The sequence below is a fragment of the Nicotiana sylvestris genome, chromosome 8 (genome assembly GCF_000393655.2).
Source record: "Nicotiana sylvestris chromosome 8, ASM39365v2, whole genome shotgun sequence".
Classification (NCBI taxonomy): Eukaryota; Viridiplantae; Streptophyta; class Magnoliopsida; order Solanales; family Solanaceae; genus Nicotiana; species Nicotiana sylvestris.
Window position 1 is genome coordinate 22,993,095 of NC_091064.1, and position 14,760 is coordinate 23,007,854.

A 14,760-nucleotide genomic window follows, 5' to 3' on the forward strand; every position below is an offset into this window, starting at 1 on the left:
GAGACCTATGTAACCTAGACTCTGATACCAACTTGTCACGACCCAAATCCCGACCCAGGTCGTAATGGCATCTCTCGTGAAGACAAGGCCAGCCAATCTAACCCAACTCGTCCTTTAAAACAGTAATTTAACACAAATATAGCATAAATATGGTTTAATAGTACCAAATAGCAGAAAGTATGAATAAGAAATGCGGAAATCTAGCCCGACACAGCCCTAACCGGGGTGTCACAAGTCACGAGCATCTACTAGGGTATAAATACAACTGAAAGCCTAGAGTGTACAAATACAGACTAATGAAATGAGGAGAGAGAAAAGCAGTCCTGCGAACACCGACAGCTACCTTGCTAAACCCTAATGACTCTGCCTCCGATCAACCAAAACATACCTGAATCTGCACACATGGTGCAGGGAGTAATGTGAGTACTCCGACTCAGTGAGAAATAATAATAAATAAAGACTAAAGGCAATAAATCATGCAGAAACACAAGGCATTCCATACTAAAGCAGTAAAATCACTTTAAACAGTAAAGTAGTGAGAAATCAAGTGAAAATCCCTTATTTTTTTCCAACAAGTAAAGCAAGTAGTTTACAAGTGAGTAACAAAATGATGGAAATGTAAACAGCCCCTCGGGCAAAACATGTACAACAAACCGCACCTCGGGCATAATATTAACAGAACCAACCTCTCAGGCTCAATATCAGAATAGTGCCAGCCCCTCGGGCTCAATATCAGAACAGTAACAGCTCCTCGGGCTCAATATCAGATCAGTAACAGCCCCTCGGGCTCAATATCAGAATAGTACCAGCCCCTCGGGCTACCTCACAATCACTCATATCAGCCCCTCGGGCATAGTATCAATCACTCAGAACAATGGGTACCCGCGCTTACTATGGGTGTGCAGGCTTCGGAGGGGCCCCTTACGGCCCAAGTGCTATATCAAGCCACCTCGTGGCATCATCACTCAGCATATCCTCACATCACTCAAGCCACCACGTGGCATATACAGTATCTCAGGCCCTCGGCCTGACATCACTCAAGCCACCGCGTGGCATAAATAGTATCTCAGGCCCTCGGCCTCAAATCACTCAACATATCCTCACATATGGCCCTTGGCCTCACTCAGTCCGGAAATCATCATAAGCCTCTCGGGCATTTGTAAAACAGTAGCTCTCAGCCCAAAATATCATTTAGAAATATCATTTGAGTTTTTTTTTAAAAACTGAGTAAGAGCGGCTGAGTTTTGTAAATCAGAAGATATCAACAGGACTGAGTTTAAATATAAGTCAAAACAGTGAGGAAATAGTGATAAAAAATTCTGAAGGATTCAAATAATTGGCACGAAGCCCAAGTATGGCAATCAGTCCAAATCATCATGATAACAAATAAGTTTCAATCAAATATGCATAAAATCATCAATCGGGATGGACCAAGTCACAATCCCCGGTAGTAAAAGACCCCGCGCTCATCATCCAGCATGTGTCTCACCTCAATATAGCACTACGATGTGTAAATCTGGGGTTTCAAACCCTCATGGCATCATTTACAATCATTACTCACCTCGAACCGGCTAATCCTCTAGCTCGCGATGCCTTTGTCTCTCAAATCGACCTCCGAATGCCTCGAATCTAGCCACAATAATTCGATTCAGTTAATAAAAATTATAGGAATTAATTCCATATGAAATTCTATATTTTTCATTAAAAATCCGAAATTGCACTCAAAATTCGCCCGTGGGGCCCACATCTTGGAACCCGACAAATGTTACGAAATATGAAACCTCATCTAACCATGAGTCCAACCATACAAATTTTTCCAAAATCCGACAACAATTCGGCCTTCAAACCATCAATTGTTATTTTCAAATCCCTAGGCCCAAATTCCCGATTTACACCTCAAAACACGTAATCTAGCCGGAATATTCAATGATAATTCAATAATATTGACTAACAATGATCATAAGGGATATACCTCAAGAATTACCGTGATTGTTCGCTCAAAATCACCCAAAACCCGAGCTTGGATGTCAAATAAAATGAGAAAACTCGGACTGCTGGACTTAAAACTGTCCGGAATTTCGGGGGTACTATTCATACGTTTTTACTGTTCATGTGTACTATTCATGTACTGTTCACATGTTTTGTACACGGGTACTATTCACGCAGGTGCGGTCACTGTTCACACGTGCGAAAAATGCAGAAATTGCCCAGAAAATTGCAGCAGCTTTTCTTTCACTAAAAAGGCTCTAACTCCATCATACGAACTCGGAATTCGATGATTCTTATTCCTATGAGTCACAAACAATAATACAAACATAGCCTTTCAGTCTAAACTCAATTCGGAGCTCATTTTCTCAGCTCAATACCCATTTTTCTCGTTAAATAATTAACTTGTGTTTCGTGTCAAAAACTCAATCGCGACTTGATGAAATTAGACCAAACTTTCCAGATCAGTCCTATAATTCATTATCAAAATTCCGGAAGTCTCGAAATCAAATTTCGATCTCTAGAACTAAAAATGGACCTTTGGATCATTACATGTTTATGCTCAAAACGGCAAAATCTTCCAAAAACTCTTCCAAAACTTATCTGAGCCTCATGGGACCCCAACCAAACATGCTAACACACCCCATGACATCATTCAAACTTGTTCCAGCCTTCGGAACTCTGAAAACAACATTAAAACATCGAATCACCCTCGGATTCAAGCCTAAGAATTCCAAAATTTCCATATTCCAAATTCGATCAAACAGTCTAACAAACCTCGTCCGAATGACCTGAACTATTGCACACACATCCCAAATGACATAATGAAGCTACTGCAACTTCAGGAATTCCATTCCGACCCCTATATCAAAATATCGCCTATCAACCGGAAAACGTCGAAATCTCAATTTCGTCAATTCAAGCCTAAACCTTTCACTGACATCCAAAATGCATTCCGATCATGTTGCTAAGTTCTAAATCACCTAACGGAGCTAACCAAACCATTAAAATTCAAATCCGAGATCAAATACAAACAAGTCAAATCTTGGTTAAACCTTTCAAATTTCAAGCTTCAACTGAGAACTGTTCATCTAAATTCATTCTGATTAACCTGAAACCCAACACCAACGATTTACATAAGTCATAATACACCACACGAGGCAAGTCATGCCCGAGAACTGGCGATCAAAGTGCAAAAGCTCAAAAGGACCGGTCGGGTCGTTACAAGAACAAAGCAGAGTTTACATTTTGAAGAGCAAAGCTGCAAGATTGCTTAACTAAAATCTATTTGACTATGTCTCTGTATTAGTAAAAATTAAATATGACACGTGAAATTATGTGTGGCTGACAAGGCATATTAGGTGGATCACTAAGAAGATGACAACTGGAATATTACATTAAAAGATGCACGAGTTACAAGAGGTACGAGCAAATAACTCACGAGATGAAGGGATGTAGTTGCTCGAGTCTAAATCATTCAGTAGATACAGGCTGAATGAATCAAGACAGTAAGAAGAGGAATCACTACAAAAAACAGCATTTAACGACGACCCAAATCCGTCGCTAAATAGCCTTTTTCCGTCGCTAAGCAGGGTTAGCGACGGATTAGCATTTGTTGCTGATTTGCTCGTTGCTAAGCTATTTGCGACGGAAAAATGGAATCCGTCGCAATATTAGCGACGTTCTAGCGTCAAACACTATTCGTTGCTACAATTTGCGACAGAATTTCTGTCGCCTTATTAAAAAATTGTGTTGCTAAATTCACAATGCATTTCGTCGCTGGCATACTTTTGCGATAGAAAGTCGGTCGCTAATCCGTCGCCAATATTTTGAGACTCATTTCAGCTTTTCATTTGGCGACCAAAATCGTCTGTTGCAATCTGTCACAGTGTTATTTTACATATTTATTTTTGTTACAAAAAATATCCGTCGCAATATCCCTAAAACCAACAATAAAGTTCAAAACAAAAAGCTTCCAAACCAAGAAGGTGCAAATTATCCCTAACACCAATAATAAAGTTCAAAACAAAAAGCTTCCAAATACGAGGCTTAGGGGTTAAGGTCATCATCTGAAACCGATGGATGAACCCCATGAACAGTAGCAGTAGGAGGAGCATGAACTGTTGGTACCACATCTGATGGGCGGTCAGTAGAAGTCAGTGAGGGTGACGAAATCATTTCACGCACCCACTCAGTCAATACTGGATGCATATGATCAGTTAGCACAGGAACTATGTGCTCTGTTAGTGTAGGAATCAAATGCATCACTAACTCATCTAGGTTCAATGTTGATTGAGCACTCGAAGGTGGTATTGACGATGAAGCATCTGATCCAGAAGAGCCACGAAGATTCGGTCCATAGTAGCATTTTGCTTGAGATCTAAGACCATATACTCTTCTCTTCTTTTCCCCTCCCGCGGCTTCATAATACGCTTTCCATTGATCAATATCAGATTGAGTTTGTGTTTGTTCCTGTAATATTTCTTGATACCTTTCCTGTAAAAGAGGTGTAATATGTAGTGAAATTAAAACGGTTAAGAATGTTGAGCATTTAATTAACCAAAAGAGAGGATACTTTTCATACTCTTTTTACATTGTAGTAAATAAGTTTATAAAATATTGGACTTACATGAACGATTCGAGCTTTCTCATCAAGAAAAGATTTTCCATCATGCCCATGTGTATGGACGTACAAATGTAATTCACTTGGTGTTGGGTCTCGACCCTTTTCAACGGCCTATACAAAAAAAATTATTTTTAAAAGGATGAAAATATTACTATAGTAGAACCAGAAGTTTTGTCACACGTCACTGTTAATTCCAACTATGAAAAATACACGTCACTGTACAAAGACAAATTGAGTAAAGTAAGGTTCTTCAATCTCCTGAATAGGTTTTGAATACAGAAAACTATTGAATTTGAGGCATGTACGATAAGCTAAAAGGAGAGTTCCCAAAGGCAACCTGGAAGATACTGTTATGCAATAATCAAAGTAGTCCCAAATGGATATTCATAATGTATTTAGTTATCTAGAAAAGACTTTTACAACAGAGACATGCTAAGTAAATGGGGCAGCAACGTAGTATAATATGCCCACTATGTGAAGACGTAAGGGAAGACCATAACTTATGTTCTTTTAATGCTACTATTCAACAAACATATAAAGGAAGCTGTTGGTATGGCAGAGCATCAATAGAACTGTAAAAGGATATAGAGATGAAATTGAATGGACCATATCACATGCAAATGAAAGGCGCTTTCAATCCTCATACACAGGTTGATACTTGCTAGAACTATCTACCACATACGGCAGGAAAAGAACTGTAGAGTATTTTAGCAGACTTAAAGGGTATTGAAGATATACCAGACTGATCGTGCAAGAGGTACATTGTAGATTGCTGAATATACAGATTCAATCGCCTATACTAAAGAATGACAATTTGACACCAAAAGCAGACACCCGAGACAATACTTCAAATGATTCAACACCGCAGATATACTTCAAATGGAGAACTCACCGACCGCAACTTCTAAATTTATTTCTTTGTCATCAATTCTTCTTGTATAACAAAATAACTATATCTTCATTTTGCCTGCGCTATTATATTGTATCAGCAGAAATGGCAACTTGTGCAAACACTATATATGGGAATATTAGAGTTTGCTGTAACCAGAAAAGAGTTTAAATTTTATACCTCAATGCTGTAAGAAAATATTATTTACAACACCTATTTTTATTGCTTACTCCGGACTACTATGAATATCTGATTGAGATCATTAAAGAGAATGCATAACAACAAATTAAAAGCTTTAGAACAGCATTTGAGTTATTTCACCCGCACAGTAAAGGGATAATGACGAACATACAGGTTTTTTTTAGAAAAATGCATAGAAATCACTAACACTGCTCTGCTACATTAAACTAACAATCTTCTCATAAAAAGATAAGTATTGGAAGGCACTTATCAAGAACTTGAACAATGTCCAAACAATACAGATAATTACTTATGAGTATAGCCAATAATCATAGTGTTCCAAGAAACTAAATCTTTGTTTGGCATTGCTTTAAAGATCATTTCAGCTGAACTCATATCACGAGCCTCAGCATATCCATTAAGGAAAACATTATAACCAGTAATATCCTTAGGCATATGATTAAAAATTACACTAGCTTTTTCTAGTTCACTTTTTTGTATAAAACCAACAAGAAGTGAAGTCCATGTTACCACTGTCTTCATTTCTATCCTATTGAACAGTTTGTTAGTTGATTTCATATCTCCAAACTTAGCATACATATCAATCAAACCATTTCCAAGATTCTCACTAATGCATATCCCTTTCTTTATTACATACAAATGAATCAACTTTCCTATACCAAAATCACCCGTTTTCAAGCACGATGAGACAAATCCAGGAAATGTAACCGAGTTAGGCTCAACCCCGTATCGACACATCTCATTGATTACACCAAGAACCTCATAAACACAACCATTTTGACCAAGATCATCAATGATCACATTCCAAGAAACAATATTTGGTTAAGGAATTTTATCAAACAGAATCATGATCTCATTAGACAAACCAAAACTAGCATACATATGTAAAAATGAATTTACTATATGAAGGTGTAACATATGTCCAAATTTCATTACTGAACAATGCAAGGCTTCACCAAAAAAGTACTCTTTAGTACTAGACAAAGCTTTAATCACAAAAGAAAATGTATAATTATTATGAACAAAACCATAATGCAACATTTTAACATAAGAACTCACTGCTTTACTTGGATTAAAACTATAAGCATAACCCCTAATGAAAGCTAAGGTTACTATAAGCAATTCTTAACACCAACAAGAAGAAATTTTAAGTTCAAAGTTGCAATAAAGTTAAGGTTGCGATATACTTACAAGTCTCTTGCAATACTCCCCAATGGAGACAGAGCCGCCTGTGTGAGTCCCGGTGGAGACTCCACCCCTACCGCCACGACGATTATTTGCATTTATTTCTAACTTTTCAACACACTTGGGATCTTTCCAAAGTTGTTCCCAACTTTCCCACACTTCTACTGGAACACCTCTTGGCCTAATTTTTTTAGTTTTCATTTTGGAAATGAAATCTTTGTACCTTATTGATGCCTTATTCTCCCATTGGCTCCTCACTGCACTATCAATGGAAGAGTACAAATAGAATTTCTTCTGAAATAATTTTATAAAGTAATAACATTAATATCTTATTTATAACAGTTAATACACTTCCTAAATTCATTATATAATGAGAAGTTATCCTTGAATTCTCCCCAATAAAAGTTTTTTATCTCGTCAGAGACACTTTTCCAATTGATTCCATTGTGATCAAGTTCATGCTTGAAAGATTTAAATATTTTCGTCGAGCATAATCCACTAGGTTCTAACCTGAAAAAATTTGAAGACAATAGTTGAAGGGGTATCATAAATCAAAATTTCTATATAAAAAATAATAGTAAAAATATGGACTAACCCTGTAGGAGCAAGAGTAACAAGTGTCCGCTGCCCGTGACTACTGGCACACTCACCTTCGCCAATTGTGTTGCTTTGAGTAGATATGCCCTCACCTATTGGGTTACTCTGATCAGGTGTATTAGGAGATGATTCAGAATGGATAGTTGGGGTACTACCATGCCCTGATGTTTGAACGGGTGTCATACTGCTAGGAGCTAAAGTTTGTACTTGATTTATGTGATTCTGCCCAACTAAAGAACTTGTACCACCTTGTTGAAGACTGATTATGAGAATGGGAACAGAAGGCATATTTGCACGAATAGTAGAATTACCCCTACCCCTAACTGAAGACTTGTCTCCACGAGTTATGCTATCTCTGCCTCTCCCTCGAGTCATATCTACAAAAAAATTACATGTAAGCAAATTAGAGTCATAAATTGGTATAAGTCAAGAAATAAGTCCCTGCAAACAGAAAACATTGGTATAAGTCAAGAATTGGGCCAAAATTACTGCTAGATTTTTTAATTTTATATTAAGTGATAAATTTAGGGAAATGAGTGAGAAGTTAGACATCAAAGAAAAGCAATAAATATAGATATATTCTTGCAGATAGCATTCAACTTAGATTACAACAAACAAAACATAGTAAGATACATCAACATATTTTTAATTAACACACTAGTCACTATCTATTTCTTCTACAAAATCTTCCTCATCATCCTCTGTATCTTCCATTTCATACTCTTCCTTCTTCTTCTTCAATTTCATGATGATCTAGCAATAATTCATCATCAACATCCTCATCCATTTCAATTAAACCCCCATTTGGATCATGTAAGAGTATATTTTCATCAACGACAATGTTCATATCTATCACATAATCTTCAACTTCTTCAACTTTGAAGGGGAGATTCGCATATGAAATTGCCATCACTTCCTCATCGGGTAATTGAACAACATGCCGAGGTTTAACTTTCAATACAGCTAACCAATCCTCCTTGTCCTTTCTCTTGCTAGGATAAGGAACATAACACACTTGAGTTGCATCGCAAGAATAAAAGGTTCATATTTTTTATATCGACGGCGATGGTTAATATCCACCAATTTGTATTGATTATGCTTTTTAACACCAACATTCATCGTTGGGTCAAACCATTCACACTTGAATAATACAATATTCTTTAAAGGTTCTTCACGGTATTCTACTTGTATAATCTCTTGTATCCGACCATAGTAGTCACCAACATTTGGATCCGATATACAAACTCCACTGTTCATTGTTGATCTTGCGCTACAATGACTTTCTATGTGAAATTTATATCCATTGACAAAATACATTGAATGACATATCGCGCTTATCAATGGTCCATGAGCAAGGCTACGCAAGAATGCATTCTCAATATGGTTGCTTCGGACCTATTTAAAAAATTGTGAGACTTAGTTAAATTTAACAAGTCAATTTATGTACATTATTGTATAAAAGTAAATTATTGTTTGAGGTTTACATATTTCTTGAACCATATAGAGAAATATGTTTCGAGATTCTCATCTATTTGATCCTGAGATAGATTTGGATATTCTTCTTGTAAACGTTCCACGTACATACTTCATTGCAACAAAATAAGTTAAAATTAGTGCTTTTGCTATATGAATATTTGTTATATTAAGCAAGTATAACTTTCAAATGTTACCTTACAAATGGCTCAACCTCTTTACAATTTAGTAGAATGTAAGTTTGGGCAGCCTTGATTTCTTCCAAGGATAAACTCCTCTTTTTTGTTTCTCCCGATAGTCGACCTGGATGTGTAAATATTGATAAATTTCCTTTATGATCTTCCACAACACCACCATCATCATTCCGGTCCACATTATGATTACGTGTAATGACATGGGGCTCAAAATAATGAGAAAATAATTGTGTTGACTCTGTCATCAAGTATGCTTCACAAATAGATCCCTCAACACTAGCTTTATTCCCAATCATTTTTTTCAAACTTCCAAGGTACCTAAATAGATAAATGAATAGCCGTTAAATTAAAAAGTCATGTGTAGCATATTTGTCACTATTATGACATAGAAGTTTTAAATTTACCTCTCAAAAGGATACATCCATCGATATTGTACAGGTCCAGCAATTCTTGCTTCATATGGCAGGTGCACGGGCAAATGTTCCATTGAGTTAAAGAACCCCGGTGGAAATATACGTTCCAACTTACACAAGATCTGTGGGATGTCTATTGCTAATCTCTCCATGTCAACCACTCGTAGAGTGGTCGAAGTAAGATCTTTAAAAAATAGGCTCAATTTTGTAAGTGTCTGCCACACATTACTAGGAAGTAGTTCACGAAAGGCAATAGGCATTAATCGTTGCATGAACACGTGGCAATCATGATTTTTCATGCCAAATAACCTAGACTTGTTCGTCTCTAGACATCGACCCAAATTTGAAACATACCCATCTGGAAACTTCAAACCTTTCACCCAATTAAATAAGATATCTTTTGCTTCATTGTCTATTGTATATGCAGCTTTGGGATATTTTCCACTAGCATCCTTTGCCAACTGAGGTCTATCGCAATAGGTTAGCATATCCAAACGTGCTTTGGGATTGTCTTTGGTTTTGTCTTTAACATTAAGAACTGTGTTAAATACATTATCAAAGACATTCTTTTCAATATGCATGACGTCAAGATTATGCCGAATCATGTTAGAACTCCAATAAGGCAAATCCCAAAAGATGATTCGCTTTTTCCATCCACAAGATTTACATAGTCTCGAATTAACTACTTGTGCATCTTCCTCTGTTACTTTTCTTAGCCCTAACTCACTAATTTAGTTCAAAATTTCCTCTCCCGTTCTAAGTGCTGGTGGTAGCCTTTTTACAGTCTGACCTTTAAGAAAGTTTTTACGATCTTTCCTAAATGGATGATGTTGGTCAAGAAACATTCTATGACTATCAAACCAAGTTATTTTCCCACCATGACGTAATCTAAAAGATTGTGCTTCCTTCATACAATAAGGACATGCTAACTTGCCAGCAGTACTCCATCCTGATAACATAGAATAAGCTGGAAAGTCACTTATTGTCCACATCAAAGCCGCCCTTAATTGAAAATTTTGCTTTTTTGAGATGTCAAATGCTTCCACACCTTCTTCCCATAACAAGGTCAATTCTTTTATTAGAGGTTGTAGAAAAACATCTATTTTTTATTTAGGATTGGTTGGCCCTGGAACAATGACAGTTAAGAACATGTACGCCTCTTTCATACACATCCAAGGAGGTAAGTTGTATGGAGTGATAATCACTGGCCACGAAGAGTATTTTCTTCCTGATTGACCAAATGGTTGGAAACCATCAGTACATAATCCCAGCCTCACATTCCTTGGTTCAGCAAAAAAAAATGAATGAGTTTCATTAAAGTGCTTCCAAGCCTCAGAGTCTGATGGATGACGCATTACCCCCTCCTCCTGTATATGCTCATGATGCCATCTCATGTCACCGGCTGTAGCATGAGATGCATATAATCTTCGTAATCTAGGAATCAAAGGAAAATTATCATCCTTTTATAAGGGACTAATTTCCTCTTACAAGAACCAACACGATGTTTAAACCTCTCGTAGCCACAAAACTTGCAAGATGTGAGGTCTTCGTCGTCACCCCAATACAACATACATCCTGAATTATAACAATCAATCTTTTCAACCGGCAAACCCAAGCTACGCACTAGCTTCTTGGTTTGATAATAACTTTCAAGCATTATGTTATCTTCAGGTAAAGCCTCTTTCATCAATGGCATCATTTGGTCATATCCCCTCTGTGATAAAGTGTTCTCCATTTTAATGTTTAACATCCTAGAAACTACTGCGAGTTGAGAGAGGGAAGAACCAGGATACAATTCTATACCAGCGGCCTTTAGCAAATCGTAAAACCTTTGAGACTCAGGATTAGGCTCCTCTTCCATTGAAGGATTAGCCTCGTCCTCCATTGAAGGCTCAAAATGATGAGATGACTCAAATTCAGTATTACTATAAGATTGCCAACTAGAACCCTGACCAAAGTTGGGTCCAGCTGCATCTAAAACCATTTGTCGGTATGGATTGTCATATCCTAATGCAGGTTGAACACCACCATGTAGATCACTGCTAGAAGACGTCACACCAGTCACATCTTTTTCCCCTTGATACTTCCAAACAGAATAGTTTTCAACAAATCCAAATTTAAAAAGGTGCAATCTAACAGTTTCAACATCCATGTATATAATGTTGCAACATTTTTTACATGGACATCGAACATTCTCACCACTTATGCGATTTCGCTGAGAACGTGCAAACAGGAGAAAGCTATCCACGCCAGTTACAAAATTAGAATTTATACCCCTCGTCCATCCAACCTCTCGTACATCCAAGCACGCTCTAAATGATCCATATTCCTATTTAATATAGAAACAAAACAGGATAATCAAACTTCTTTTTTTCTACGAGTAAGATAATAAGAAAAGAAATCGGGTGTCAACAAGCAGATCCTACACAGCTCGACATAATAGAGGAACAAAGTAATAAAATGGAACAGAAGCACAAATAAAGAGACTAAGAAAGGGTTATGGCAAAAAATATTAAGATGGAGCAAGAAGTGAACTAAATCTACATTCATTGCTGTCAGTTCAAGTGTAAGCTAAATTAGCATTTCTCAAGAATAAGTCCAACATCTGACAGCATGTAGCCCATGAGAGCTCATATAAACTAGGAGTTTCTATATTATATTTCTAACATTGTAAAATGATACTCCATTTCATGTACTAGAAATTGCCCCAGTAATATTCCGGATAATTCAAATCCCATTACGAAACTGTACATGTCGGAAAAAAAAATTAAGAAACTGTGACGATTATGTTAATAAACGATAAATTATAGTATACATTTTTTAGAACCACATCTTTTTGATTTAAATTCTTGTGAAAATCTAGTAGCAAGAGAAAGAAGAAAGAGACAAAGAGACATAAACTATAACTGATAGAATAATAAATTGTTCTTTCCATTAGCTAGGGGGCAAGTTTTGAATATTATCAAGGAAAGATGCCATAAATTTTCCACTTGGGAAAATAAATTTGAAGACCATAACCTCTAGTCAGCATAGAAGCGCGTCAGATGCGGGACATTAGCACTAAAGTTTAAAGAACAAACCTTAGGTTCTGGATCTAGAAGATTGACATCAACTAGGTGTTCAATCCAGCTTGAACCCAAAGCATCATCATCGTTAATTTTAGTACTTTTAGTACTCACAGTAGTGCTCCAAAAAATTACAAATCTTTAACCCCCCAAAAATGTTAATTCAACACTTTCCAGCAAATAGAGAGCACCCAAGTATAGAAACATGGTCTAGCTAGTTCTGTTTAGCTTGTTTTGTTCATTTTTTAAGTTCAAGATTAGTTCTATAAAAATCCATTACAGTAGTATCTGCCCTTACAACCTCACTGGCAGAGAAATAGTGAGCAAAAGAAAAATAAATTTAAAAAAAATATAATGAATAAATATTTGGAGAAAAACATACTCACAGAGAAACACATACACATTTGCTACAAATTGGAGAGACACATACACATATAGAAACACATACACACAGAGAAATCTATTAGTTTCATATATTATTGGAACACTCACATAAGAAAAAGGCTTCTAAGAATGGGACTTGATCCGGTAACTCATAGCCCTCGTCTTGATTTATTAGACTTATCATCCCTCCTCAACTCTACACAATTTAACCTTTCAAGTTTATTTGGACTACAAGCATTTGCAAACCCTCAACTCTTGACACTAATTGCTACAACCCTTTTTACATCCCATACAGAAAATCCAGAAATTTTATTACAAAAACAACTTCAAAAAACCAATTTTTGAACACACAAATACAAAACCAAGAACTGTCTCAAGTGTTGTTCCAAAAATTTAAAGAAAATCAAATTTTAAATACCCCAATAGAAAATCATACTTGATAATTATACAAATCGGTGGCTTATCTTTTTGGTACCCAAAATTAGTACTAAGCATAAGAAACAGAAGAAGAAACAAAGCCATCTACAAACCTTAGATTCACTTTGGCTCAGAAGAAGAAACAAAGCCATCTACAAACCTTAGATTCACTTTGGCTACTGATTTTTGCTCTTGTTCTTGAAAACCCTTATCGTGTGTCTTCTACTAATTTTGCTCCCAGCTGCTTGATTTTGCGCTCTCATGTGTCTTCTATTGTTTTAGAAAAAACAAGAGACTAGATGTTTTACCATATTTGTGCCCTAGGTAAAATACTTAAGTGGTCTTCAGCGACGGATTAGCTACGGATAAAGTTCCGTCGCTATAAAATAACATTATTTTTCATTAAAAAATATATTAACGATGGAAATTTCCGTAGCAAAGAGTTTTATAATATTTTGATAAAGATATTAAGTCTAGCGATAAATTTTCCGTTGCTAAATCCGTCGTTGTCATAAAATAAATTTTGTCGCTTACCTTTTGTCGCTAAATTCGTAGGTAAATTGAGGGCGCCAATATTTAGCGCCAAGAATTAGCGACTAATTTTCGATTTCGTCGTTATTCCGTCGCTATATTAGATACAAATTATTTTTTGGCTTTTTTTGCAACGAAATTATTATTCCGTAGCCAATCCGTCGCTAATCAGCGACGGAACACAATTTGTCGCTAAAATCCGTCGCTAATTGCTGGTTTTTTTGTAGGGAATATTCACGAACCTCTAATTAATGAGGAAGAAGAATTGGAACCGTTACAGAATCTCCATAAACAGTTATTATTGCTAATCATAACGGTTCATTAATGTCATTAATGTTCATAATGATTGGGCCATAAAAGAGAGGAAACGTTGGGCCATAAAAGAGAGGAAACGTTACATTTGTAAATTCCTATATAAGGGAAGAGAATTTCACTTATAAAGGCATCTAAGAAAATATTGGAATATATTCACTTTACTTTTCTTCTTTTCTTAGACTTTGCAATCAGTTATTTGCTTACTTACCTTTGTTCTTTTCCTTTCATATAATTGGGAAAGTACGAAATTTCTTGGTTATAAGTAACCCGAGATCTTCTAATAATAGGCTATGACCGAAATATACATTTTTTGTTTAAACAAATTGGTTCTGTTACCGAGAATCTGATAATCGTTTTACTTTCCAAATTTATTTTTCTGTCAAACAACCATGTCGACTGCCAATGACAACAACCAATAAAACCAACAGAACCAACAGAATCAAAAAGAAAATGAAACTCCAATCTCTTCACCACAAAATTCTCC

The 14,760-nt window shown here is 36.3% G+C and overlaps 2 protein-coding genes across 2 annotated transcripts; both read right to left on the reverse strand.

Annotated features, from left to right (window-relative positions):
• Positions 1-3,855: 3,855 nt before the first annotated feature.
• Positions 3,856-13,763, reverse strand: LOC104232531 (uncharacterized). The gene is made up of 7 exons (XM_070152822.1): positions 13,544-13,763; positions 11,764-11,893; positions 7,483-7,861; positions 7,273-7,397; positions 6,894-7,183; positions 4,616-4,723; positions 3,856-4,482 (listed from the first exon to the last, which is right to left on the reverse strand). The coding sequence occupies exons 1-7, from the start codon at positions 13,580-13,582 to the stop codon at positions 4,036-4,038; spliced, it is 1,518 nt and encodes a 505-aa protein (XP_070008923.1). The 5' UTR covers positions 13,583-13,763; the 3' UTR covers positions 3,856-4,035.
• LOC138868116 (uncharacterized) lies at positions 9,155-11,757 on the reverse strand. Its single transcript, XM_009785748.2, has 2 exons — positions 9,556-11,757; positions 9,155-9,469 (listed from the first exon to the last, which is right to left on the reverse strand). The coding sequence occupies exon 1, from the start codon at positions 11,714-11,716 to the stop codon at positions 11,006-11,008; it is 711 nt and encodes a 236-aa protein (XP_009784050.2). The 5' UTR covers positions 11,717-11,757; the 3' UTR covers positions 9,155-9,469; positions 9,556-11,005.
• Positions 13,764-14,760: the final 997 nt, after the last annotated feature.

Coding starts and splice junctions, on each gene's coding strand:
- LOC138868116 (XM_009785748.2), bottom strand. CDS start 11,716: ATGGATGTTGAAACTGTTAGATTGCACCTTTTTAAATTTGGATTTGTT.
- LOC104232531 (XM_070152822.1), bottom strand. CDS start 13,582: ATGGCTTTGTTTCTTCTTCTGAGCCAAAGTGAATCTAAG. Junction 11,894..13,543: donor TGAGCCAAAGTGAATCTAAG/GTTTGTAGATGG, acceptor TATATTAAATAG/GAATATGGATCATTTAGAGC. Junction 7,184..7,272: donor CTTTTATTGGGGAGAATTCA/AGGATAACTTCT, acceptor TAAAATTATTTC/AGAAGAAATTCTATTTGTAC.